The sequence below is a fragment of the Mirounga angustirostris genome, unplaced genomic scaffold (assembly GCF_029215605.1).
Source record: "Mirounga angustirostris isolate CCGP_5_RB_7025 unplaced genomic scaffold, mMirAng1.0.hap1 SCAF_8, whole genome shotgun sequence".
Classification (NCBI taxonomy): Eukaryota; Metazoa; Chordata; class Mammalia; order Carnivora; family Phocidae; genus Mirounga; species Mirounga angustirostris.
Genome location: NW_026991716.1, coordinates 137,823,786 through 137,851,555, shown reverse-complemented (window position 1 = coordinate 137,851,555; position 27,770 = coordinate 137,823,786). Strand labels below are relative to the sequence as shown.

Here is a 27,770-nt window from a genome sequence, read left to right as displayed (position 1 = left end):
TCGAGCCCGGAGCTGGGATCAAGTGTCAGACACTTAACCGACTGAGTCACCCCAGGTGCCCCAATGACATGAACTTTTATCTTTCAGAGAAAATGTACTTGAAAGATATGAAAAGGCTAATTTTAAGATGACCGTTCTAAGACTGCTCTTTCCACCCATGATCTTTCTTATGCTAAAAATCTCATCGGTTACAAACAGGATTCAAACACTCTAAGAGCAAGAGCCGGGGTCAAGTCACTTCTACATGATGGGCGGTCGTTAAGGACATCCTAGGCCAGGGACACCTGGGGCAGCCGTGCATTCTTTTCCTTGACTGCAGAGGCAGAACCATGTCAATTATGCAGAATGAGGAGACTCCCCATTTTTAAGGTGCCTCAATGAGCAGCATCAAAGAGATCAAAGTCCATTCCAAGTAGCACGGAGGCTCTAAGCACAGGGAACTCTGGCTCACGGGGACACAGAGCCCCCCCCCCCCCCCGATTCCGTGGACTAGAGAGCCAAGCGCCCACCTGCGAGGGGACAGACCAGGAGCCTGGCCACACAGCCCAAGCGTTCTAACAGAGGCAGGAGAAGCCCAACCCCTGAGGGGGCCACCAGGACAGCAAAGATCCAGAACCTAGAGGAGACGCCAGCTGAATGGAGTCTCAGGGGCGAGGGGAATGAGCCAGGCAGAGGGATGAGGAATGATGCTCAACATGGCTACAGGACAGGAACAAGCAGGAAGGTGAGGGGCTCAGGAACCAGGGTGCAGAGTCTGTGGAGGGACTCTGAGCAGGAGAGGTGCAGGGGGGGCAGGCGGCTGGGGGCAGGCTGCAAGCCCGGCCTGTGAGCCGGTCTATGGTGAAGGGAAACATGGCTGAAAGGGGAGAATGGGCCTGAGCCACAAGGCGAGGCAGAGGGAAGGGGGGAGGGTAGAGCACCTGGTCTACGTTTTTGCTTTGGATTTTTCATTTAACGATGGGATAAAAGAACTACATGAAAAGCATGGGGATGAAGACCTAGACGAGACGAGGAGAAAGCAGGATGAGGGCAGCAAACAGCCCACGACCGGGACCCCACGCCCACCCGGCCCCCCGGGCCTCTCCCTGCACTCGGCACTTCTCAGCAGCACACCGATCAAGAATCTGAGCACAGTCACGGGCTCCCAGCAGCCCCCCGCCCCCGCCGCCCCCCCTCCCCGCAGCAGGGACGGCAGGCAGCGCGGCCGGCGTCCCCACCGCCCGAAGGCAGCCCGCGTCGCCAGCGGACGGCCCACTGCAGGTGCACGCAACAGCGGCGCCCTGCAGACGGGCCAACGGGTGAGTAACTCCCTTCTCCAGAACCACACAAGCCAGTTGCTCCAACCCTGGAAAGTCAAAACGGTGACTCGGTTCACTCTGCCAAGGGCTTGTTCACTTCTCACGTTTGCTTACCGAATGTGGAGCTCATCTAACGAGACTGAGCCCCAAAAGCCCCCAAGAGAAAAGGGGGTGCTCCTCAGCGTATACAAAGTTACATTCAGTGGGGAGCGGGGGGACCTCACTAGGATGCCTTTTGGACAAACGGGTAAAACTTCCTTCCCCCCGCCCCCAGAGAGCAGGCCGTCACTGGTCCAACCACGAGCTGCCCCACTGGTCACTCACATCCCTCAGGACGGGCCTGGGGCTTCTGGAATGGCGTCTGCCCCCACTAGCGATTCCGCTTTATGGAGGAAACTCCTCCGCAGCCGCCCCTCACCCTGAATTTAAGGAGGCTTTGCTAAATCGGTAAGTGAAGTTCATGGTTGAGGAAACAGCCCAGCCAAGTTCAGCTCTCAATAGAGAACAGCTATTCTATATACACACACACACAGCTGGGTGAGGCGTAGAGCAGCGTGGCCCCTGGTGTGGCCCAGTGCAGGGGAAACAGAGTGACCAGATTGTATCTGGCCTCAAAAGGTACGCAATCTTTGCTTCTGAAGTGAATGTTAAATACTGTAAACCATAAAACATCACCAATACACATGGACACTTAGCTTCATTTCTTCCCCCTTTACTAAACTCAGGCTGGTAGGGATTTAGGTCTGGGGAAGGGCCTACCGGCCAAAAATTTCTCTCCCAGAAATAATGGAGCCTTTGGCTCACCTACTGTCCAGCTCCCATGCTAGCTGTCTGGGCAGGAGACCCTCTGGGGGTCTAGCCTAAATTCCCAGAGGCGAGGACTTCTCCCCATTCAAAGAAAAAAAAGCTCTGGCCACAAAAGTACCACATCTAAGGAATTCTTTATCGTTGATAATCATTACAGAATTTCACCTTCAAAACAAAGTTCCTCATAAGGACCACACAGATTGGCCTGCAAGTAAAAATATGATTTACACAAACAAAACCCACAAAAAAACCAAATGGATGGCTGTCCCAGGGAGGTGCAGGGATAGGACAGAGGCTGCCGGCTGCACTCAGTGGCCAGGTCTTCCGAGGAGAAGTGCCAGGAGGGCCCAGGTGATGACCACGCCACAGACCCTGCAAGACAGAGAGGTCAGCGGTCCTGGACGGCGGCGGGCTGTGTGAGAACGGGCAGGTCCAAAGCCAGACACGCAGGCCCCCACCCTGCTCACCCAAATGTTCCTATCTTCCCATCATTCTCCCAGTGTGAACTTCTGCCTTGAGGGCAGAATGGCTTTCAGACACATGCAGACGAGTCATTTTCCTAGTGATTTACATCAGAGGTTGACGGATGGAGAAAAGATTGCCTAGGGGCCATTTTTCTTCAAGCATGCGGTTTTCTATAGATACGGCTCCTAACCAGCAAGCCAAAATCCTCAGAGCAATTTTATCTTTCAGTTACGCAGGCCAAAAACCATGATTCAAGCTTGACCCTGCTCCAGTTGGTCCTTGATCCCCCTTTAGCGCCCCACTCTGCCAGCCGGCAGCCCAAGCCCCGACCGGATGGTCCGCCCGCCTGCCTCCCCAGCGCTCTGCGTGCTCTGCAGTCTGCCCCACACAGAGCCAAGGGTCCCACCTCTCTGAAAATCTTCAGCTACCCGCAGCTTCTCCCACAGCCCTCACCCACAGCCCTCCACTCCACCAGGCCCACGTTCCTCCCCAGCCTCTCCTCGTGGTCTTCTCACGGCCCCTCGGCATCCCGGACACCTCCCCACTCAAGGGCCTCTGCCCCACTGCCTGGCCAGTCCTCCCCAGTGCTCTCCCTGGCTTGTTCCCTTACCTCGCTGGAGACTTTAATGGGGTCCCCATCTCTTCCCTTAACCAGTAACCCTTCCTTCTGGCCCCCCACTCCTACCTCCTGACCTGCTCTTATTTTTAATAAATGCTTGTCACCTGATCGATCCTGAAATTCACTTGTTCACGGTTACCTCCCACTGGAGGGTGAGTTGTAGGAGAGCAGGGATTTTGTCTTATTTGCGGATGAAGCCTAGAACCTATGACACTACCCAATCCAGCAGACATTCAATAAATGCTCGTCCAGTGTTCCTGAAGGACATTCAGGTCGCCGTACTTGGGAATGACTCCTTTACAACACACACTGGTGGGCTGCCTGACTGGTTCAGGCGGTTGAGCATCCGACTCTTCGTTTCGGCTGAGGTGGTGACCTCGGGGTCGTGAGATTGAGCCCCGCATCGTGCGTGCTCTGCGCTCAGCGGGGAGTCTGCTTCAGATTCTCTCCCTCTGCCCCTCCCTCCGCTCGTGTGCACGCTCAAATACACCCCCGCCCCCAGCGAGCAAACTCCGCAGCCGCGGTCCCGGGCACGCTTACTGTAACAGGCAGTTGATGTTCGGGGAGTGCCTCCAGTACCGGTAGAGGGACACCTGCAGGCTGGGGTGGCCCCTGTACTCCTTCAGGATGCTCCGGGCACTGCCAACAGACAGTCTCAGGTCAGGCATGCAAGTGTCAGCCCTGCTGTTCCAAGCAGGCTCCAAGTGGCCGCAAAGAGACAGGGTGGCTGAGGGGCACGGGGGTGGGCCGAGCGCCGAGGCACCTACTCCTTAAACTTGTTGGTCAAGAGCAGGAACTGGCTCCGCGAGAGTCGCCGCACATCGAACTTGCAGAGATTCTGAAACTCACGATAGACTTGCTGCTCGCTGACCCCAGGCCACCTCCGGACACGGAGGAGGAGGATGGGAGGTCGGATACTGGGGCAATCTGGACCCGAGAAATTCTAGAAGGCAGGGAGAAGAACAGAGGAGGTTTTCTGCACTTCCTACGGACAACTGACCTGGTTTGAAAATCCTGAGAGGCTAGGAGAGGCTCTGTCTGGGCTGGGAAGGGACGGAAGGAATGCGCGCATCCACGACGGTTTGGGCAGGAAGACAAGAACAGAACAAGCCTAGCGGGGGCGGGAGCACCCTCTTCACTCTGGTTTTGGTTGCTCTCAGACCACCTCTGAGAGATCCCCGAGAAAACCGGGCTGCTTCCCAGCACATGCCTCTGAGAAGGGGAAAGGAGCAAAAAAAAAGGCTACTCACAATCTTAGGGACCCCAGCTCGGATAAGATTCACCTGGTTCACATAGGGAGCGAGCACATCAAGGTAGAGAGAGAAGGAGGGCTCAGGCATGGGGCCAGCACTACAGGGACAGAGAAAACCCCAAAGCATTCAGGCACACCAGCGGTCAAGCACAGGTCCTCAGCCACAGCGAAGGGTCTGGGGACGGAATAGGGGAGGGTGCCGCCTCAGACCACTCTCCCCTTCCTCCTTCCAAATCGGCAGACTCCCCCAACTGACCAATCCCAGAGCGCCCTCTGGGGCCCCAGCCACAGCTGAGCTTTCAAGGGTCACCATCTGTCGGTGACACTTGGATAAAGCTTCCTTGACAAGCATCAGCAATGGGCTCAGAGAATTAGTGAGAAGCCACGGTCCAAAGGTCCACTTGACAGGACATCGCTCTCAATCCCGAATGGCCGTCCCTCAGCCCTCATTCTCGCGTGCCCGCCTCCATGCAGACATGACCACGTGCCGGAGCCCAGGTCCGGGCAAAAGCACGGGCCTTGGAGCCAGGCAGGCCCGGGACGCCATGGAACTTCTCTACCCCTAGGAGGGTTTTGAGGTCAGGAGGATTAGAACACAAGCATGGAAGGCACCCAGGTGCAGGGCATGAGGGGCTCCCCCATCAGGCACACATGTACCTCCCAGTCGGCACTCAGATGCTGTCAAAGCACAGGAAAGAGTGAGAGAGCAGACTTATTTAAGTTATAAGCCTCACATCAATAGGTTATAGAGTATACAGCCATTACTAAAATGGAAAGATAGGGGCGCCTGGGTGGCTCAGTTGGTTAAGCGACTGCCTTCGGCTCAGGTCATGATCCTGGAGTCCCAGGATCGAGTCCCGCATCAGGCTCCCTGCTCGGCAGGGAGTCTGCTTCTCCCTCTGACCCTCCCCCCTCTCATGTGCTTGCTCTCTCTCAAATAAATAAATAAAATCTTAAAAAAATAAAATAAAATAAAATGGAAAGATATAGGTAGTACCAAAGTTAACAGATTAGTAAAATTAATAAAAATTTTGGACTAGTCTGAAAAGGTTTCCAAGTCAGCCTCAAAGACCCTGTTACAATTTTGATTCGCTCCTTCACCAAGCCTAAATCCTATTTAACAAATGCACACACCAAGGATGGTGGCTTAGAACGCATCTTCCAAGTGTGGCCTTGGTGCCTAGGAGCCTGGTGCCGTTACCATGGGGAAATGCATTTAAGATTCCAGTTTGGGGTTTTAAGAATCTCTCCCCTATATGCCTTATTCCGAGTCACTACCCTTTTCCGCAGCTTGTGTGGACCCCAAGGATGTGCCCTCCCACCTCACTGATTTCCATGGTTACGAGAAACAGGTGGATAACAAAGCCTGCATACCAAACACTGTGAAGCACCGAGGCAGGTGTGAGGCCCTGCACCCCACCTTACTGCCTTGGCCTCCTGGCACGTGGATCTGCCCCGTGCTGAGAAGGGCCCTGGCCCAGCTCAGAGGGGGCCGGGGCAGTAGGAAAGGCCATCCCGCACCGCCCGTGTTTGGGAGAGCCACAGGAGCCCGGAGGTCCTCGCTTACAGCGAGGGCTCAGGGGATTGGACCACAGTTCCGGGAACAGGACAGAAGGAAGGAACACTCACCGGTGTACTCTCCACAGAAGCAAGTGTGCCACTTTCAGAAGAACTGGGGGGGAAAGCTAGAGATGTAACACACGTCCAGGCTCAACCACAGCACCCCATCAAAATACACAAACCCCTGCTTTATGTCCATTATGCACAACCCACCTGGAAATAAATGGGGAGCCTCGGGATGGTGGGGATTATCACAAATAAAGCAGGAGTCCCCCTTTCAGAGGACGGCAACGCTCACCTGATCCACAGAGGAAGGCATCGTACGCGGCCTCGTGAGGGTACTTGGTCTCAACTGAAGCAGCGTTCCAGAAGGAGAGAGCAGGGCACAGCCATCAGAACATGGCCTGCACAGGGCTCTCTCCCCCACCCAGCCGCACACCTGCACCGGCCGTGCACACATCACCGACAACCATCATTCCTCCAGAGATGTGTGTGCCCTTCTCCCCACCCACGCCTGTCTTCACCCCGGTCCCCCCACAGCAGCAGGAAGCCGAGGCGGAGAGCCTCCCGGCAGGCCGGCCACATGTCCAGGGGGAGGTGACCCCCAGGAGCTGCGATGCCTTCTGGGGTGGCTCCCTTGTAAGGGGGGTACCTGGAGCACAGACAGGAGAACGATGGAGCACTCCATGTGGCCCTCCCACACACCTGTCCATGGGGAGGCCAAGCCTCCACTCTGGTACCTCAATACTCTGCCGCCCACGGAGCAGCTTATGCTCATAGGAACATACCATATTTTTCACACTTGCTTGCGTGAATAACCACTGGCCCGGAATTCTTGGTAGGATTCAAGTCACTAGTAGAGAAGAAAAACAGGATGGAGAGTCACCGCAAGTAAGCCCTTCTTGGTCTCTCCTCACCATGTTAACGTAAGTAAAAGGGTCCTCAGGACTGGGGTGCCTTTTTAAGAAAAAGACAAACAGGAACAGGCGGTAGGGTCTCGGTAGGCAGACCAGGGCAGGTGAAGGAGAACACCTGGGCCGGAGGCTGCAGCCGGGCTGCTCTGAGCACCTGCCACACGCTGAGCCAGACCCGAGGCACCAGGACACATGCGACACCGGCACTGCCTGCAGAGCTACCCCGTGGCCCAAAGGGCAGGTACGGGGCTGGTCCCGCTGCTGCAGCGCCCCAGGCACGCACGGAGCACCCGAGGATAGGGAGGCTGCGGGCTGCAGGGATGGAAGGCTTCTCGAAGCAGGCAGTACCCCAGGAGTCCCGAACCACAGGAACTCGCTCAGCTGAAGTCACGGGGAGGCGACCGGCATCTCGAGCACGGAGAGCACGCAAAGGGAGCGAGGGAAAGGGAGCGAGGCCTGATGGCGCTGCCGAGGCGAGCGGTGTGGCTGAAGCCCCCGTGGGAAGGGCAGGGGCCAGGAAGAGAGCTCGGATGATCTGTGGTGGGGAGACTTCAGGAGCATCGGGAAGACGGACCAGAAACCTGGCTCAGTCAGGTTCATGTTTTGAAAGATCACTCCAGCGACAGTACGCAGTGAGCCAGGCCAGGCCAGGGGATACCCGTGGCGCCTCTACGGTCCCTGGAATGAAAGAGGCCGGGGCGGAGGCAAGGATGCTGGGCACGCAGGGGCAAGGCAGACCTGAGAGGCTCCAGAGACGCTCAGGGCATCAGACAGACAGGAGTCCACGGACTAGAAGACGTGGCTGGCCCAGCCCCGGCCCTGGCACAGGGGATGGCACTCAACAAGGAAACCTTCCCTTTGTTTTCCGACAAAGGCTCTTAGAACCTGGGTGTGTGCCGAGCACCTCTGCACCGCTCGTTTCCCCATCTGTCCGGTGCATGTACCCATTCAGTTTCAGGCCACCGGTCACAAGGCCAGCAGTGGACGCCACACAGACACGGGCCGAGCGCAGGCATCGGTCCAAGTCCTTTCCCGCGTGCGAGCACACTTGTGTCCACGGCTACCTGCGAGCTCCCCGCAGTCATATCCTCAGGTCACAGGTGGTACAACGGAGGCTCAGAGAGATTCGGTCGTTGCTCACAAGCCAGCGGGTGGCAAAGCCGGCCTTTCAACCCAAGCAGTCTCGATTCAGAGCCTGTGCATTTCCAACAAAACCCTCACATTTGTGCACGGCCCCTGTGGCCATCAGGACTTCGTGAGAGTTGCAGGCAAAGAGGTGGGTTTGAGGGACGGAGAACGATGCCAAGTTAAAGGTGCCCGTGGCCGCGTGAGGCAGGAAGGCCCGGCAGCCAGGCAGCGAGCGAAGGGCTGTCCTGGAGGTCTAAATAGTCACGGACAGCAGTAGCTGAAGCTAAGGGAGTGCATTTGGTCACCCAGGGACACGATAACGAGCAAGGAGCGGGTCGAGGAACGACCCTGAAGGGACTTAAGGGATGGGTGGAAGAACAAGAGCCCACAAGGAATGGACTGAAAAACCATAAAACCCACCAGAAATCCGGGGAAGGGTACCACCGAAGCACGGGTGGGGAGAGGCTGAGGGTGCCAGGCTCCAGAGAGCAGTCACCATGCCCATTCCTTGGGCCTCCCATGCATCGGCCCTCGGCTGGGACGACGGAGGAGTCTGCCCCGGGCAAGCTCACGAGAGCAAGTTCCGTGAAGGAAGAGAACCTGACCTCCGTGGGTCACGGCCGCATAGAGGCCCCTGAAGAGGCATGTCGCAAAGAGAAGGAAGACTGTGGTAGCGAGCGCACAGAGTCAGGAGGGTGGCTCTGCAGTTTAAGCGAGGAGAACAAGGCTGATGGCGGGCGAGGGGAGGGGGCCAGGCTGGAAGCCCCGCCAGGGACACCGCCGAGCCAGTGGAGGGAGGACCACGGGGCTGGAGGCTGGACAGGCGGGCGCAGGGCAGCCCTTCCCGCCTGGGCCCCCCCCACAGGAGGCGCTCATGTGTCCTGGCTGCTGGGAGACACCCTGACAAAGACAACACCACAAATGTTGGCAGGGCAGGGAGTGGACACTGCCTGCATTTGGCCTTGGATTTTCTTCCTGGAAATGGGGACCTGGGGGCGGGGGCATTGGAGGAAGAACATGAAGCACGAGGGCCCAGAGGAGACTACCACGCACTGCACTGCAGGGGGGGGGGGGGGAATGCGGGTGGTCAGAGGACTGTCACCAAGAGAGGAACAGACCCATTCTCCTTTCAGAAAGGTGCCACCTTCAGCTGCCATGATGCCCCTCTCTCTCCGCTGCTCGGGGTTTCCTGGTCCTCCCAGATGGGGAGGAAGGAACCGAGCTCCCCAGACCCTGGCACTTCCCAGGCATCGTGTCCCCACTAGCACAACCCAGGCCTCAGTCAGAGCTCTAAGGGGAGGTGGGAGCTGCTTCTACAGAAAGGTCAGGGTCGTCCCTAGTATTGGGATCATTCATTCACTCAAGTGTTTGGGGTGCACCCTCCAGCCCCGTGTCAGGCCCATGACAAACACCAGGGTCCGGATGGAAAACAGCCCGATCTGCTGGAGCTTACCTCGCCAGTAATCAGACACAGATCAAGAGAAATTAAACCCTGGCCACCAGAAACCACCATATAATTCAACAGCTGTAGGTATTTCACGGGTTCCTGCCCCTCTAGATAGTGCTGAGGTGGGTACACCCTAGGAACACTGTGGGTTGGGGAATTCTTGGCTGTTGGGGGCTATTCCTGTGCATCCTGGCCTCTACTCACCAGATATAGCCCCCATTTGTAACAACCCCAAATGTCTCAACATTGCCAGATGTGTCCTGGGGAATAAAATCCCCTCCACTGAGAACCTTTGCTCTAGGAGCAGCTCAAAAAAAAAAAAAAAAAAAAAAAAAAAAAAAGGCTTCCTTACCTGTTTAGGACTTCATAAACTTCTGAAAGATTTGAAACCCTTGGGAAATTCAGTTCCTAAAATTATGGAAAACAAATCAGGGAGAATAAAACTTGTGCTTTTGTTATCTGCTTTGAGTATTGCCAAATGGCCATTAAAGAAACATGGAAAATAGTTCCTATAAACCCCTCTTTCTATTCAAACACAAGTGTCCTTATTCCTTGATCAGGATGTCCAAGCACCTAATGATCTTGGGTTTCCTAAAAGGTTCCCAAAAAGCAAAGCTAGAAAAACTGCAACAGCTCCTACAGCCTTCCTTCAAAGACATGTGCTTAAGTGGTTCCATGAACATACGCCTCCAAGGCACCAGGCCATGGCCAAGGACACACTCGTAGGACACCAGGTGCTCTGAGAACCAGAGCCTTGGGACATGCCAGGTCGCCGTAGAGCTCATCTCCTCTTGTGTGACAAGGAGTCCACATGGGTCCTCTCAGATCAGCCCACGTCCTTCCTGCTTCACGCTAGGACTCTGCCACACGGACACGAGCAGCATCAGAGAAGTGTTCAAGAACTAGAAACCGGGGTGGTACAGCAGTGAATGGGCTCTGGGCAAGGATGTACCAGGCAACCCAGTGCCATTGCTGTGGCTCTGTTATTGGATAGTTAACTTCAAGTGACCAGCTTCAGGCTTTAAAATGCTGATCTGATTTCCCTTTCTCTGTTCCTCAGTTTAACTTCGAAGAATCATTTAAGCCAGTGGGGTGCCTCCCTTCTCCATGTGTGGTTCACACCCTAACTGCACTGCACAAGCCCCTGGGAGCTTTTGAAATACAACCCCCCCCCCCATCCCTCCAAACCACTGGGAGTTGGTGGTGGGACCCAGGTGTCAGGATTTGGCTTCCCAGGGGATTGTAATGCACTCAGGGTGGCAAACCCATGACTTTACACCTCAGTAAAGATTCTTCAGAGACTCCTGCACCCTGATGCTCTTGGAGTTGGCTGCAAATACTCCTCACACATACCTCAAGCTCCAGCACAAGCTCTTCTGTGGACTGCTTATTTAGATCAGACAAGTTCCATATACCTCATTCAAAACATGGGAACTCGAATGAGGGAAGGAAAACACTCAGAAGCTAGTAAGATAACCCAATGTTAAAACACAAAGGAAGCCAATACTGGTTGTAAAATAGGAGAAAAGGGTTCCAAGATAGATTTTTAAAAAGAGACAAAGTGAAGTGTGATTGGGACAAAGCACTCCTTAACCCAAAGCAGCCCCGTTCCTTACCTTCCAGATATCCTTGGTCACGTTCTTAGTGTCAATGAGAACAGGAAACAGGTTGTGGATATTCAGCTTAAATTGATCATAGCTTTCTGAAGGAAAAGACCAGATAGAAGGGAGTTTGTTGGTAAAACATGGGAAGATTCTCCAACCTAGCTTGTCACCAACACTAACAAAGCAAACAAAATGGGAATTAAAAACGTCCTTTCTCCTAAATCATTAAGAATTGACAGATCTCAAACCAACCTGCCATCACCATTCATGGTGGTGAAAGCCAAATGGCTTTCCATTAAATTCAGGGTATCGTCTATGGTCAAGGTTAATGTAGTTTGCAAGGTTCTAGCCAATGGAAAAACGGAAAAAGAAGTGCTATTGAAAAGGCAGATATGAAATCGTCACTTACAAGGGACTATTCAGAGAAGATCCAAGAAAAATCAACTAAAAATTGTGAGTGAAGTACCCCGATAAGGAACTGAGCTATCGATTGGTTTATTTATCAAAGGCCTACCTGCACACAGTTTAAAGAGGTTTGCTGCGAAACCAACCAACACAAGCCTTGCTCTCCTCGTCCCACTCCCCAGACCAGCACTTTCCAGTCCTTTTCTCTGGGTGTTTGTTCCCGGATTGCTCAGCTATGCTACGGGCGATTTCACCAGTTTTAGGCACCTACGTGGCTTCCTACTGCGTAAGAGGACTCCTGACTCAGCCCCGGACCGCACCTCCTTGCTCTCGTGGGGCCAGGTCACATTCCCCCCCACCCCGCCACCTTTCCTTTCTTGCCCAGCTCTTGCTCTCCCTGCAATTTTGTTTTGTTGTCTCAGTTTTTCTGGTCATGGCTTATGAATTTTACCCCAACTTCTCCCCCAATTTCCTCAATATGCTCAAACTAAGGTGTTTTATCAATTCATTTCTTGGGGAAATCTTAGAACCGTCTCACCCTCTTGATCTAGATAGTGTACATTACTTCATTTAATCCCTGATACTAGGATATTGGTACCATTACTATCCCCCATTTTATAGGAAGCAGAGGAAGTGCTTTGTTGGAGCTCACACACGTAACAAGGGGTGGAATGAGGAGCCACGCATGGCTCCCAAGTCCATGCTTTTAACGGCTACACGACCCCGTTGTACATCCAGCCAGGGCACCATCAGTCATGGAAAAGTATGGCCCAACCACAAGACAAGGCCACACAGCCACTGATATGGCATTTATTAGGCCAATGACACAAATGCTTTCGGTAAGTGGAAATATAGCCAAACATAAAATCACCTATGTAGTGTGATCTAATTTGTGAGAACTCACAGAGGAAAAAGCAAAGTGTTGGGATTATAGCTGAGATTGAAGGCAGCATCTCTCCTGCTCACATTTCTGATTTTATAAGGTTTTATACAAGGATCTGGGACAACTTCCATAATGGGGGCCAGAGTATCCATTCAAATGTAAGTTTTTCTGCCAGAAAGGCACCTGGCTTCCACTCCGCGAAAATGGGAACAGGCACAGAGATGCTGGGACTCTACAGAAGCCAGCGGATCGTGAGGAGATAGCACAGGAGGACCCTGGCCCCCACCCCCTCTCAAGGTGGCCAGTGAAGATGGAGAGGGGGATGGCAGGTGTGCCCGTACCTGGGAGTGGCCGGAAGAACTTCTCGTGCAGATGCAGCAGGTCCATCATCATATTGTGGCCCACTAAGGGCTACTTGGAGGAATCGGCAGGTGGCAGAGAAGAGGTTTAAAAACAGACATCCGAGGTGAACATGCTCTCGCAGAGGGGGTAGCCTTAGAACCCATGGCAATCCTACCACACGGCAGTCCACCCCCCTTCACCCCACCCTCATGAGAGGTGGCCCAACGGCTCTGATGCCAGGAGGACAAGCACGGTGCAGGAGGGATGTGGGGCACAGGGTCCATGCTGGGGGTCTAAACTGAAGAACTTCCCCCAGCAGTCCTAGGTCAGCTAGTAGTGAAGCGGCCGTGTGCCCAACAGGGGGAAAGGAGCCGCAGGGTTTTATGCGGACACTCTGCCCCAGCTTAACCCATCACGGTTTGGGGAAAGCAAGGCTAGATCTAGAAAGCCAGTTACTGACAGGAAAGAACCACTTATCTCAAGGAATCTTATTTTTGTTGGAGGACACAGCATATTTCTATGCTCAGAAATACAAATGACTGCTAGGGATCAGATTTTTTTTCCCCCCCTACCTTCTGGGCTTTCACCAGCATCTGGAAAAAGACCGAAAAACCCCTGGCAGAGAGAAGAATCTTCTCCTTCCAACAGCTGGCTCGATCACAGGAGGTGTTTTCAAGATACCAGCGATGTTGTTTACTCACTTTTTTCACTATTATCTGAGACAAAAGTAGAGACAAGTTCTCTGAATCCTGGGTTCCTGGGAACGAAGCCAAAGAAGCAATTCATCTCAAAAGGAGGGGTGAAAAGACAAAAGAAAGCCTTTCAGAGGCCAGATTTGGTGGAATGAGCGAGAATAGAGCCACTGGGACTGCCTGCTCACAGGTGGGAACTCACCCCCTGATCTCTCAGGACCGTCCAGATGTCGGGGAGGGCCTGCCTCAGCACCAGCTGGACCTCAAAGGCCTGGAAACCTGTGGCAAGGAAACGCAAGGCTTGCACAGAACCACCCAGACGGGGGTTCACTTTCCCCTCAGGAGAAGAAGTTGAGAGATGCATGGGGACAACGGAGAGGCAGCTCTCAGGTGTACCTAAACCCAGGAGCCCCCACGACAGGGATGGCACAGCATTCACGTCCATTCTCGAAGTTTATCTCAGGGCCACTCTGAGACAACCCTGGCGAGCCTTTGTGGGGGGGTTATAGCTTTTGACATTCACTGCATTAGAACAGTGAACGTTAAACAATGCAAAGTTCTCTTTTAAAATAATAAAACCATTACACTGCTACCCGTGATTTTGTAACATCATGCACTGGTTATGTGAAAAATATTGCTTTGTGGAGTTACTCGAATTTTTTGATGTTCACACATTACATACGATCAACAAGACATGTACCACGGGCCATCAGAACGGTCTCAGTATTGGGAAGCTTGTCAAGCTCACGGTGGCAGACCTGAGTTTTCCAAAATTTTAGTTTTTGATGGAAAGCTCAAATTTTATCACTCACAAATTCTGTTATTTTCCTGCAAGTGACAGGCTTACTTTTCTCACTTGAGAAAAGGACTGAAAATACCCAAAATCAAAATAACCACAGTCTGTTCTTTCATGTAAAAACGACATTCCATTAAAAGAAAAGGCATGGACTCAGCTACCAGCTCAGAAACATGCACGGGCACTTTCATCCAGGCAACCGCTGCACTTCGGTTAGCAACAGCAAGGTTTTACGCATATGTATTTTGACACATCGAAATTAAAAGATGAACAAAGGTTGAGTTACTTCTTCGCCACGAAGGTAGTTCATAAAAACTAGATTTTGTGTTTCTAAGCTGGAAGTGGCAACGAAGTACAGGAGGACAGCCCGCAGGGTCTGCTCCGAGGTGCATTTTTACCCACCGGCGCCCCGCTCAATACTATCCATGCAAATGCCCAGTGACAACGGCAAGTGACAGCCAAGTGAGATTTTGACAGTACTTTTGACCTTGTACACCCCTTGGAAAGGGTCTGAGACCCCGGGGGGCCACAGACCAAGCCCGAGGACCACTAATTGAGGGCATGTTCATTGTGATTCCACACTGTGCCGTGGGGAAAAAAAAAAAAAAAATCCAGGGGTGAACACAAGTAAATAATAGTAACACAGGGCTCTCAGGATTGGGATAAAAAAGATGACTCTGAATGGAACGGGACATCTTCAACCTTAAAACTCAAAATAAGTCAAAAGGCCTCTGGCTTCTGAGTTGAGGTCAGAGCTTGATCTGACCCCAGGGACAACACGCCCGCTGAGCCGATGCCCAGGATCCACAGGAAGGAGAGGGTACGTGCCCCCCAACCCCTGCACCCGACAGTGACCAGCCCCAACACCCCCAGGCTGGGGGGAGCAGCCTCCTACCTACCAGCGATACCAGGGAGAGTCATCCAGTCGCCCTCCTCCGCCAGGTCCAGCCACCGTGTCACCTCATCGATCACCACCTTGATCTGGTCTTTATCCAGAGAACTGAAAATGGGCACATGAAAGTGGGATGCTGGAGAAAACCACCAGAACCTTAAGACAACGTTAACATGACAAGAGTTTCAGAGGACTCCGGTTTTAACATTGTGATCTCAGCAACAAAATAAACCCAAAAAAGACTATTTTCTGAATCTTGTTCTGCAAGAGAGAGCCAGACACTCGGCTGATACTCTCCCCTACAATCGCAGGAGCATGGTCCATCCCTTTCTGCTTCACTGGGATGCATGGGAGCTAGACAACACTAAACACTCCTGTCAGGCCTGTCTGCTTAATTCAGCTTTTGGGGTGAAAAAGCACCATCTGGTGAAATAAGGAAGAGACAGGAACTTTGGTAAGCACGTCCTCTACGTCAGAAATATAAGAACACGATGTTATTTTGAGATAAGGAAAGACTTTTCTCCAACATTTGAAAATAACAGAAGGTTAAAAATTCAAATAGATCTTCTCTTACAAAAAAAAAAAAAAAAAAGCTACATTTTTATATGAAAAACTCAGGATAAGGATTTCAGCGGAGGAAAAAAAAAAAAGGCACCTCCAGGGGCACCTGGCTGGCTCAGTCAGTGGAACACACGAATCTTGATCTTGGGATTGTGAGTTCAAGCCCCACATTGGTCACAGAGCCTACTTAAAAAACAAAACAAAACAAAACAAAAAAACCTCCAATATTATATAATTATCTGGACCCAATATTCAATCATAATATTCCAGAGTTAAAAATCGGTCTAATTTAACCTCCCATCCTGATAAAGGCAAAGAATCTAAAGCTCAAAGAGCTGAAATGACTAGTTCAGCTCCAGACTCTGCCAACACAGCCTGCCTAGGGCCCAGGGGACCACACAATGCTGTCACTCCACTACTCCTGGCCCAAGCTCCATAGCAGTCCTGGTTTCAAGTAAGACAACTGGCACTGGGGGCTTAAAAAAAAAAAAAAAAAAAAAAAAAAGGCGCCTGGGTGGCTCAGTCGGTTAAGCGTCTGCCTTCGGCTCAGGTCATGGTCCCGGGGTCCTGGGATCGAGTCCTGCATCGGGCTCTCTGCTCAGCTGGGAGTCTGCTTCTCCCTCTGCCTGCCACTCCCCCTGCTTGTGCTCACTCTGTCAAATAAATAAAAATCTTAAAAAAAAAAAAAAAGAAGAAAAAAAGAAAAAAAGGCAGACCCCGCCCTCAGGAGCACGCAGATTCAAGAACACGGGGCAATATGTCCAGGCCATGACTGGCGTGGTCAAGGTTATACGTCACTGACCACCGAGACCTCCCCGAGATCGCCCTGAAGGCCAGCATAACATCTCACACGGAGTCCCACAGAGCCTGCTCCCCTCCCCTCTCCGCCCCCCCCCACCCCACTGGCATGAAGCTCCCGCTTTTTCATTTGAGTACGGAGTTAAGAGTCAGTGCCTTTTTTCCCTTCACTTTTCAACACGAAAATCATCCTCCATATAGTAGGACGGCTCTCCTCTCAGGTGAGGGAACAGAACGCCCAGCACTTGGAGCTGCTGTGTTTGGCTGATGGCATGCTGCCGAAGCCACCCCAGCTAAAGGTGATGGCGGGAGGTCACCATACCCTGGAGCCGGCACGCCAACCCACAGGAAACTCGGAAGATCAGCAGCAAGAGAGCAACAGAGAGTCCCAAAGCCCCCAGAGAAACGGGCTTTACCTGCGAACTCTCCAGTTCCCGGTCAGGATGCTGTGTTTAATTTTCTTCTCCTGCTCCTCATTCATATATGGGATCCCATTTTTGAGAAACTAGATGGGGAACAAGGAGACTAGTGGAGGCATCCTCTGGGCAGGGGAGCAGAGGGAAAAGAAGCCTTCCTTGTCCAGTTCACGTGGACAGGAAATGGGACTCAGCCCAGCTGGACCAGAGAACCTTTAAAACCTTCCCATTTCCCTTCTCTGCTGCCATACCTTGTTGTAGTCGAAGCCATACTGATTCAAAAACTGAACACTAGAAGCCTGGAAAGAGAATTCGGAATCCAAGATCCCAAATGTCGTCGGGAAGAGAAAGAAGTTACAGGAATGGGCTACATACCTATAAAATAAATAAATAAATGTAAAAAGGAAAAGCCAAAACCATTTTTAAAATTCTAGCTCTCAGAGCTGACTTCGGAGCAGGCTCCTCCTTTCATTCAAGAAGTATTTGAATGTTGGCTTTTTCTAGTACCAACTGGCCCTGGGGCCAAAGGAAAAAGGCAGAGATCCTGCCCGCATGGAAGAGTCTAGCCCCCATCCTGAGCCTACTGTTCAGCAGGCTTTCTGACTGCTGGTTCCTGGGAGCCACATCACCCTCATTATGACACCGTGTTAACTGCTACCTTCAGGGCGCACAGAAACGGGGAGAGGAGCACCTAAATGCTGGGAAAGGCACCCCAGAAAAGATACTGTGCCGAGAGAGACTTGGAGGAGCCAGAAGCTGCAGGGGACAGTGGGGCGGAAACGCACAGAAGCAGAGGAGACTATGGAATGTCTAGGGCCAACGTGGTTCAGACCCTGAGGCAGTTGGAGGGGAGCAGGTGGAGAGGATCAGTGGGCAAGAGCCAGGTGTTTTGCAAAAGGTCTTCATACATACTTGTTCAACTCTCCTTCAATACTGGAAAACACAGACAATCCTAGAAGAAAGAGGAGGAAATGAATACCAAAGAAAACCTACCAGAAGTGAGCTTCAGCAAGGAAACATTTTGAACAATATTTTGCACCTAAAGAAACTGTGTACCCTTTAGAATAAGATTGTCTCTTAAAGAAAATATGGGGCGGGGCGCCGGAGTGGCTCCTTGGTTAAGCGTCTGCCTTCGGCTCAGGTCATGATCCTAGGGTCCTGGGATTGAGCCCACATCCGACTCCCTGGTCAGCGGGGAAGCCTACTTCTCCCTCTCCCCCAGTTTGTGCTCTAGTAAATAAAATCTTAAAAAGAAAAAAAGAGAGAAAACACAGACTTGGAACAGGAGAACTATCAACTGTAATTCACACTGAAATTATTAAAATAGGATGGTGAATGGTTCTTCAAACACAGAATACTGACATTTTTTCTAGTTTTAAAACTCACCAGAGGAAATGCTAAAAACCAGAGATTTATACATTTAATGGCTTTAAAATGTCCATATTGCTAAAGAGACCCTATGCAAAGTGAAGAAGGCTTCAAAGTAGGGGAGGACAACAGAAACGTATCAGCGTGCTGTTTCATGTACTTTTCACGGAGGTCTTACAATTAAGGAAAAAACCACAAGAGAATAGCAAAGGACAAGGATAGAGAGCAACCACACACACAGACGGTCCTCATTCACAGAAAAAGCAGGGGCCAGTAAAATCTGCTGGAAGTATACCAAATACATATGCACATACCAGAACAATACACACAAAAGGTAACTCAAATGTACATCATTAGCAGACTGAGTCAATGGATATACTCAATTTGGAATACTATGTGACTGTTAAAAATGGAGAGCTGTTTATGTCAATACAGAAAGATCTCTAAGCTCCATTAGCGAAAAAGGCTACAGAGCAAGATACTTATAACGTGATCTTGTTTGTATAAGTTTTCTGTAAACAAAAATCATACACATTTTCCCTTGAAAGATGGTACAGACTCCTTCATGTTGATGAACGGTGCTGCTAAACGAGGTTTCTGCTTGTTGCACAGTGTTAGGCCCACAGGCACAACACAGACAAAAACCGAACAAGCATCCACAACCACAGCCAATCTCTCTGAAAGGGGTCAACGCTGTTTTACCAGAGGAAACACAAAGACAACCCAAGTATCTCCTTCAGTAACTCAGAAGGAACGGCTGAAGAGGACACTCACCAATCTGACAGATGGTGAATTGCTGAACACTGTGGCGGGTCTTTAGATACCACTCGGAGGGCAAGTCGAAAAGACTGGGGGAAAAACAGGCATCTCATTCCACAGGCAAGGAGAGGACATAAAGGTGCCACAGCCTCCGCGCCAGAGGGGCGCCTCTCAGCCAGAGGCAGCGTTACCTTGTTACCAAGAGGGAAGGCTACCAGCATTTAGAGGACAAGGGCCAGGTCCCCAGCCGCCCCCCCCCAAGAGCTGCCCTGCCCCCTCAAAGCCAATAAGGCCCTGCTGAGAAAGGCCGGGGACGTGGCCGGAGTGCGAGGCACGAGGGCACAGAGGAGCGCACCTCCCCTGGCTCAGCTACGGCAGCTTTGGTGTACCTGATCTGCTGGGGCCGGGACAGGTTAGAGCGAAGGCCTGTGAACTCTATGTCCAGACCTGCGGGCCAGAAAAAAAAAAGACAAGAGTCCCCAGACGCAGACCATTGCCGCACGGTTCTTGCTGTCAATGCTGCAGGTGGCAAACGTGTTCGGCTCACCGTCGGCGCTCACGAGGCCAGGCGGGATCAAGAAGACGAAAATGAGAAAGCCAAAGCAAGGATACGCCAGGCCAGTCATCCCATGGGCTCGGCTCCACCTGGGCCACAGTGGGGCCAAGGCCGCAAGTGCTGCTTAACGTCTCACCGCCCGGCCGGAGGGCTCTCCCGCCCTTCGGGGGGGCCCTCTCGGAGCCTCCCGCGGCCTGGAGTCCGTCCCCGCTAGGCCCCACCTCCCCGCTCCGCCCCGCCCCCGCAGGCTCGCGCCCCCCAGAGCAGATTGGCGACAGGCCCGACTCCCCCGCGCCTCACCCACGAAGTCGGCGCCCAGGACGAGCTCCTGCAGCAGAGGGAGACTCTGCTCGAACTCGTCGGCGCCCACGTCCATGGCCGCGCAGCTCGGCCGAAGGCGCCCGGTGCGGCCACGCGCTGCCACGCGCTTCCGCCGCGCCGCCCTTCTTAAGGGGCTCGCACGGCGATTGGCCGCGTGCCGCCACCTGCCCGCCCACAGGTGTCTGCTTGCGCACCTCGCCCGCCCGCCGGGGCTGCCGGAGGCCCCGCCTTCGCAGCCAGAGCCCGGCTCCCCTGGCGGCGGCGATCTCTCTGCAGTCGCTGGAAGGTGGCACTTCCGTAGAGCTGGGTATTAAGAGGCGTGGTAGGAGAAAACAGCGCGGAAGAAGGGTACGTGCAGACCGGGCGGGAGCGCCTGAAGGAACTGCAGGAAGGAGGCAATCACGGCAGCTGCGGCGGGGGAGGGCCCCATCTCGTCCGCGTTGAAATCTGCACGTCTTCGCACTTGGCCCCTGGTGAGCTGGCCCTGTCCCCTCCCCCACACTCTATCTTCTCCACTTTGTCTGCAACATCATCCGTAATACCATCTCTCACACTTGCCACAAAGACCCTCAGGAGTTGCCTATCAAACTGAGGAAACCTTTGGTGCAGAGATGATCTAGGACCATCCTATTCCTTGCAGAGAAAACCCCTACCTACAGCGTTACTTCCAGGTGAACCCTATTTTTGTCACTGCCAGTTTCCAAAGCCACTAGTCCAGTCTTCGGTATTTACACCCGCCCTTGAACACCAGACTTGTTTGAAAAGCCTTCTACAACCACAATCTTCAAAGTGAAGTGCTCCAGTCTTTAAGATGAGGCAAGAAAATATCGGACCTATTATAAACACTTTCAAATGTCTCCACTAGGGTATTTATTGATCACAAGAGGACCACTAAGTCACTGCATCCTCTCAGAACCAATCATACTTTTAAAAAATGTTGGTGCATACCCATCTTTTTAAAATACCAAACACTCGGATTAGAAATAGTAATGTTATTTCACTTCTGTATAAATATATAATTGGGATACACATTTAAAAATTGGGAAATGCTCTAGAAGCCGCCTTAACTGCTTACAGGTTCTTTCTCATTGCACTGGTCTTAAATAGCCAGAAAGTTATTTTGATTTAATCGACCCCTATAAAAGAGTTGCCGTTGATTCCCACTTAGCCCAGCTTCATTTTAGATTAAGGTGATTGCACTTCAAGCTTCATCTCCTATCCAACAAATTCTCTTTTCAAGGCAAACTGAGCATACACCAACCCTGCTCCTTTCCACCTCCACTTTCAGTTCCTCACTGCGTTTCTTTCTTCTTTCACATCTGGTTCTGCATGTCAGGGTTCAGGAGCCCAACTAAGGTCACGATTTGCCCCTTCTATCTTCACAGCACTAAGACTTTATAATAAATTGGGGCGCCTGGGTGGCTCAGTCGTTAAGCGTCTGCCTTCGGCTCAGGTCATGATCCCAGGGTCCTGGGATCGAGCCCCGCATCGGGCTCCCTGCTCCGCGGGAAGCCTGCTTCTCCCTCTCCCGCTCCCCCTGCTTGTGTTCCCTCTCTCGCTGTGTCTCTCTCTGTCAAATAAATAAATAAAATCTTTAAAAAAAAAAAAAAGACTTTGTAATAAATTGATACGGACAGTTCCTATTTTAAAAAAAGGTCCACACTCTGAAGAGCAACAGCTGTCATTTATTGAAATTAACCACTATGAGCTGGACATGGTAACAAGTAGTTTGCACAAATCTCCTATGTGTACTCTTGCCACAGAGGGCTCAAAGGCAAAGAAGATTTCATGTAACCAGAAAGTGCTCATATCTGCGTTTATTCTTTAACTTATAAACAACATTTAATTTGTCCTTGCAAAGTTAATTATAATTGGCAACAGCTTTTCCCAGATACTTCTGTCCAAGAAGGGGAAGAATTTAGCCCTTAATTAAACCACCGCCCCCCAACACACACGCACAAGAGGAGGAGGGGATGACCTTAACTAGTGATAACATTCCACCGTTACATGACTGTACAAAACTTCCAAGCTGGCTGTCCTTCCAGATGCTCCCTTCTGAAGGACGCAACGGCTCACAGCTTTATAGTCACACGTTCGGAACGATGCTCCTCTTTCAGTCATAGATTCTCCGAGGCTCCTGCAGCACCACACCGCCTTCCGTCATGGCACCCTGCAGTCGCTTCATCTGGTTTTGAAGATCCGAAAAAAGGAAAAGGTTAAGTTAGCGCAATAAAGAAGCTGACAAGAAACAGTTCGTTCCCAAGAGAACTAAAACAGCTGATTTGCTCCTTGCTAAGCCCCAGCCTACACTGATTTCCCAGAAAGTGATCTTAATAATGACACAGATAAGAGACTCTAGAGATGTCAAAGATTAGTGGTGTTTCATCATACAGACCAGATGTCAACACATGAACGGGGAAGTAGAGTGGGGGACATCGTGGCTGCACAGTCAGTCACCCTGGACTCACTCTGGACAAGCCAGCCTCAGGTGACTTGGGCATACTACTCCTGACCCTCTGGGCTGCTATGAAGATGGAATAAGGTCACACATGTCAGGATACCCACCTCAGGATCTGCCACATGGAAAGAACTTGATAAATCCAACTATTGTTACTATGTAAGCACCTGCTGTCAAGAATTCATACCTTTTAAAAATAAGTACATGAAAACCAAAATACCGAGTCCGAGGCTGCCTCCCAAGGAGTGGGTTGGTAGACCATGAAGTTGATTCCTGCCTCTAAGCATCGCTCTGCCAGCACTCGTCCTATACTCTCACAGGCCACCACGTTTTTGGTGCTGTAAAGATGCTTTTTAATAGCCCATTCCCGAGTGGATGCTGAAACCACAACCTGGCCGTTGCGATGCTCAACCAACGCTTCTACATGATGCTGAGTCCTTATAACTCGCAACCTAAATGAGATGAGAAGAGAATAAAATCATAAAAGAATCCTAAAGATAAAAGGCCTCAGGTGAATAAAGGCCTACACATTACTCAAGAATGCAATGTCTGTTTCATTTACTTGAACAGAGTTAACCTGGATTTGACTTGGGAAAGCTATTTTTCCTGTCTTTATGAGGTTACCCTCAATAACAATAAACTAAACATTTCCACTTAATCTCAAATATCCAGGAGAAATTTGGTATTTCTGAGATGTGAGAATTATTACACAGCATCACTTCAAAAAAGGATCTGAGGAGGCAGAGCTAAGCTGTGACCCTCCAACGAGTAAGGATATACTTACTCTGTTTCTACTTTCCAGTAACACCAAAATAAATGTAAGATTGATCAAAGATTTAAATTAAAAACTGAAATCATAATACTAGCAAGCAGATTGTTTTTTACAACCTCAAAGTAAGTCTATTTATTTTATTTAAATTCAATTAACATATAACGTATTATTAGTTTCAGAGACAGAGGTCAGTGATTCATCAGTCTTATATAATATCCGGTGCTCATTACATCACGTGCCCTCCTTAATGTCCATCACCCAGTTATCCCATTCCCCCACCCTCTTCCCCTCCAGCAACTCTCAGTTTGTTTCCTATGATTAAGAGTATAGTAAACCTATTTAAATAGGACATCAAACCATGTCATCCTGCTTTTATAAAGAAAAACCAAAGTTTTCTACAGTTAAAAAAACAGTAAACTGAAGTCAAAAGGCAGCAAGAAACAAAAAATACTTTAAACACATATTATTTATTCGAAGGGCTAATTTCCGTATGTAAAAAGCCTCCTATAATCTGAAAAAAAAAAAAAAACCAATACCTTAATAGGCAAAGGATCTGAACAGACTGTTCACAGAAACAAAATATTAAAGACTCTCAGGCCCATGAAAATACGCCCATCTCACTGATGAGATGCATGGACAAGGCAATTCATTGCTAAATTGTTTGGAATCATTAAGGTAATCATCAATATGGAGCTAGCTAACTAAAACATCCATACGGTGGTGTTCTATCCAGTTACCGGAAGGAATGAAGTAGCTGCCATTCACTGAGCACCTACCATGCCAGGCACTGTCCTGTTTACAGGCAGAGCTCATGTTTCAAAATGATCTCTCATTATTCTTTTTTCTTTCTTTCTCTATTTTTTTAAGGCCACAGAAACTGACATAGAAAGGGTTAGTAACTTTACCAAGATTACAACTAATGGTAAGTAACAGAGCTAGAACTTCAGTCCAGGGGTCTGGCTCCAGAGCCAATGTTCTAAACAAGAGAAAGGATTTCCAAGATGGATTCTGAAGGGGGCAGGGAGGATTCAGATGAAAAACAGTGTACGTGGTATGCTAATATTTGTAAATTTTTTTTTAAGATTTTATTTATTTATTTGACAGAGAGAGAAAGCACAAGCAGGGGGAGCGGTTGGCAGAGGGAGAAGCAGGCTCCCAGCTGAGCAGGGAGCCCAACGTGGGACTTGATCCCAGAACCCTGGGATCATGACCCGAGCCGAAGGCAGACACTTAGATTTAAAACAGACTGAGACACCCAGGTGCCCTAATATTTGTAATTTAAAAACTACTAAGTTTACACTTATGTGCACAAATTATCTCCAAAAGGATACACATAAAACCTATTTACCCTTTGGATTTTATAGCATACATTTATATTACACATTTAAAAATTAAGCTCACATTAAATAAAACACCAAAATTAGAGGTCACACCAGGATTCTTAGTGTGAAACAGCAGGAAAAAACACTAGATTGAGAAATGTGGGTTCTACACCTGGTTTTGCTGGCAGCCCTAGTAAAAATCACAATTTCTTAATCAAAGGTCAACAATCCTTTTCCATAAGGGCTCAGACAGTAAATGTTTTAGGCTTTGTAAGCCACAGGGTCTCCTGCAACTGCTCAACTCAGCCATAGTAATACTAGAACAGCCAGGTGAGAATGAGTGGTGGTGTGTTACAATAAAACATCCTTTGTGGATAATGAAATTTCAATTTTATATAATTTTCATATCACAAAATATTATTCTTTGGAATTCTTTCTCACGTTTTAAAGAAAGGAAATTTTTAGCTTGCAAGCCAACTATGGCCCATGGGCGATAGTTTGCTGATCCTTGTCTTAAACCATTTGTTCAACAAAGGCATAGGAGTCATCCTCTCTAAGGTCACTTCCTATTATAATATGCCAAAATTCTATACTGATAATACTGTGAATATATCAGATAGGGGAAAAAAAGTGGGAAAATAAATCTCTAATTATTTAAATGATCCAATATTAAGTAAATACGTTGAATGTGTCAAAAGAATTTTAGATTAATTCAAGGGATCTGCCTACTCCCTTTGACTCCTTCCTACGTACACTAAGTAAAAATGCTTCATAGCAACTGTAAAATTTTATTATCCCTATTCCATCGTCCACAACAAAACTTAAAATTTTTGCTAACAAGGATGTATTTTCTCTTTGCATGTCCTGCATCTAGCACAATGCCTATGAAGTGTCATAGGCCTAATGTTTGTTGAATGAATGTATCACATAGTTATGCCTCCTATTTAACTTCCAATTACAATTTATATAGTCCTTAAGAAATATTCCATTTTTAACAAATGCTTACCAAGTAAATAACCAGAAGATAAACACCAACATAAAGCAGCAAGTGGTAATAATTTATAGTGTCTTGGATCTTAGGTAGGTCAGACAAAACATGTCTGTATCTTAGCTCTAGAGCTTATTAACCTTGTCCCCCTAAGCCTCCATTCTCTTGCTCCCATAAAATGAAGGAAATTACTGTATCTGCTTCATAAAGTAATTTTAAGGGTTAAATGAGAAAATGCACATAAAGCAACTAAGAGCTCCTGGCAAATACAAAGTGTTCAATAAATAACCATCTTCATAACAAAGAACAGACTCCTAACTTGCCTCCTGCTTCTATTCTTCCCCCATTACAAATTTCTCCTCAAAGCAACTGGAATGATCTTCAATTCAACCTCAAAATTTACTAAATTCTGTCTTCCACTATTGTGAAAAACTGTGAGGTGCTGACTTCAATTTACAAAGGTAATGATCTGTCTCCTACCTACCTGTCCATCCTCACCTTACGCTATTCACTCCTTCCGCACACTGGACTCCAGGTACGCTGGCCTCGTAGTTGTTCAAACACACAAGCCCGTCCCCACCCCAGCCATTTCCTCTGCTGGGAACGCTCTTCTTGGCAGATCGTCTTATCTTTCAGAAGGGGCCTTAGCAGGCCCCCAGTCTCCCCATCCTAACATCATCCTCTTTAAATTTTCTCCCTGACACCTACTTATTGTTTGTCCCTCCAGGTCCACCCCCTCACATCCCCCCAACCCCCGTCCACTAACCCCTCCTCCACCCCCAAATGGCGGCTTCCTGAGGAGACCATCTCCAGAAATATCTGGGCCGTTGACTGAATTGATGAAAACAATCTGCAGGGCACCGTGCACCGCTCTGTAGGGTCGATTAACTAGCCGACTTAATTACCTGTGCCAGAACTCACGGGAGGGCCACGTTGTCCCCCAACCCCGCTCCTTCCTGGCCACACCTAAGAGCTCCAGATTGCGGGGGTTCCGATTGGTGAACTCTGGGGCAACAGCGGCATTTTCCAGAGGGTCCACTTCAGGCTTCGCCGCTGGCTCGCAACTGGTTGAGAGCGCTGCGACCCCACACCCTAAGAACGGGAGCCACCACATGTATCTTAAAAAATTACAAACACGGACAAAACAGGAGTATGACCCAACCTCTACCCCATCCACTCCCCGGAAAGGAGAGAGGAGGTAAATCTGGTCACAGGGTACAGTCATCACAGACCCCGCTTAATTTCCTACTACGGTCGCCACAACGCTGTTAGCCAGTTTACTGTCCGCTGGGGGTTGAACTGAAAACACGACCTGCATATGCCCATTACTGTGCAGGCCCTGGGGAGTCATCTGAGAGAAGCGGGAATTACCGGGGTTCCTGCAAACCGACAGCTTCCCCCAGAGCCGCGACCGGAGCGCCATTGCTGAGGGATCGCGGGCAAAACCTCGGAAAAGCCTCGCGTCCGCTCCTCATCGGCGTCCCGGCCGCTTGCCGGCCGCAGCCATGTTAACTCAGGGAAAAGCTTTTGGATTCAGGAGGTCACCTACGGCTCGACCCGGAACTAACAAACCCCGCCGCCGAGCGGCTGACGGGACGAGCGGCTGCCTCTGCTCCTCCAATCACTGCCTACCATGCAGTGCACGTGACGCCGGAGCCCGCCAACCACTGGCGCAACGCGCTTGCGGGCGGGGCGCAACCCACTAGTTTAGGCGCAGCGTTTCGCCAGAGTGGCGGGCGCGAGGCTCCGGTAATTTCACGTTTCTTTGTTTGGGCATTGGGGTCGCAAAGCGTCGGCCGATCGTTGTTGGAGCCACACGCAGCCCCCCTGGGGAGTGGGAGAAACCGGGGGCAGCGCGAGATGCAGTTTCTCTTCAGAAACCGTAGTTGGCATTTTTCCCGTATGGCCCACGTAAAGCTCTTGCCCGTCCAACCCAGGTTCAGGCCCCCAGCTTAGGCCCGTGAGAGCAGGAACCAAGCTCGTGACTCGCCACCTGCTCGCCGAAGACCGTTAAAAGCGAACACGCGGGACTAGCTCAGAAAGCCAGCTTTCCCGTGAAGGGCCCGCCCTCTCTCGTCACACCCCAACTCCAAGCCCCGCCCTACCGTCCACTTTTTCTAGAAGGCACTAGAATGTGCGAAGGCGCACGCGCAACCCGTGCCTGGACGAGGGGAGGAGAAGCTTCAGCCGAGCACCTCCTTCCTTCTCCCGGGCAAGATCCTTACTTCCGTTCTCCTACCCTCGCGCCCTTCTTATTCGTTCTCTAATTGGGCGAAAATGCTGAGCCCGCCCCCTCCCGGCTCCTCCCTTCCTGCTCTTCCGCACTTTTCGCTCCCCCCATCCCTTT

The 27,770-nt window shown here is 50.5% G+C and overlaps 2 protein-coding genes across 4 annotated transcripts; both read right to left on the bottom strand.

The window, feature by feature from the left end:
* Window positions 1-1,258: 1,258 nt before the first annotated feature.
* On the bottom strand, window positions 1,259-19,743 carry PNLDC1 (PARN like ribonuclease domain containing exonuclease 1). Its single transcript, XM_045866185.2, is given in 19 exon segments — window positions 1,259-2,477; window positions 3,730-3,828; window positions 3,957-4,132; window positions 4,440-4,539; window positions 6,071-6,113; window positions 6,300-6,353; window positions 6,790-6,854; window positions 9,843-9,898; window positions 11,107-11,192; window positions 12,724-12,793; window positions 13,297-13,440; window positions 13,619-13,695; window positions 15,112-15,212; window positions 16,880-16,968; window positions 17,131-17,254; window positions 17,792-17,831; window positions 19,022-19,095; window positions 19,396-19,460; window positions 19,462-19,743. Coding segments are annotated over 19 exon segments (1,698 nt in total). The 5' UTR covers window positions 19,633-19,743; the 3' UTR covers window positions 1,259-2,413.
* A 1,805-nt stretch (window positions 19,744-21,548) lies between these two features.
* On the bottom strand, window positions 21,549-27,376 carry MRPL18 (mitochondrial ribosomal protein L18). 3 transcript variants are annotated; one of them, XM_045865842.3, is made up of 4 exons: window positions 26,795-27,376; window positions 26,329-26,515; window positions 22,711-22,793; window positions 21,549-22,068 (listed from the first exon to the last, which is right to left on the bottom strand). In XM_045865842.3, the coding sequence occupies exons 1-4, from the start codon at window positions 26,844-26,846 to the stop codon at window positions 22,001-22,003; spliced, it is 390 nt and encodes a 129-aa protein (XP_045721798.1). In that variant the 5' UTR covers window positions 26,847-27,376; the 3' UTR covers window positions 21,549-22,000. The 3 variants fall into 3 exon arrangements, with proteins under 3 accessions (XP_045721798.1, XP_045721797.1, XP_045721796.1); XM_045865841.3 differs by having other exon boundaries at window positions 22,529-22,793; window positions 26,795-27,358; XM_045865840.3 differs by having other exon boundaries at window positions 22,562-22,793; window positions 26,795-27,345.
* Between the last annotated feature and the right edge of the window lie 394 nt (window positions 27,377-27,770).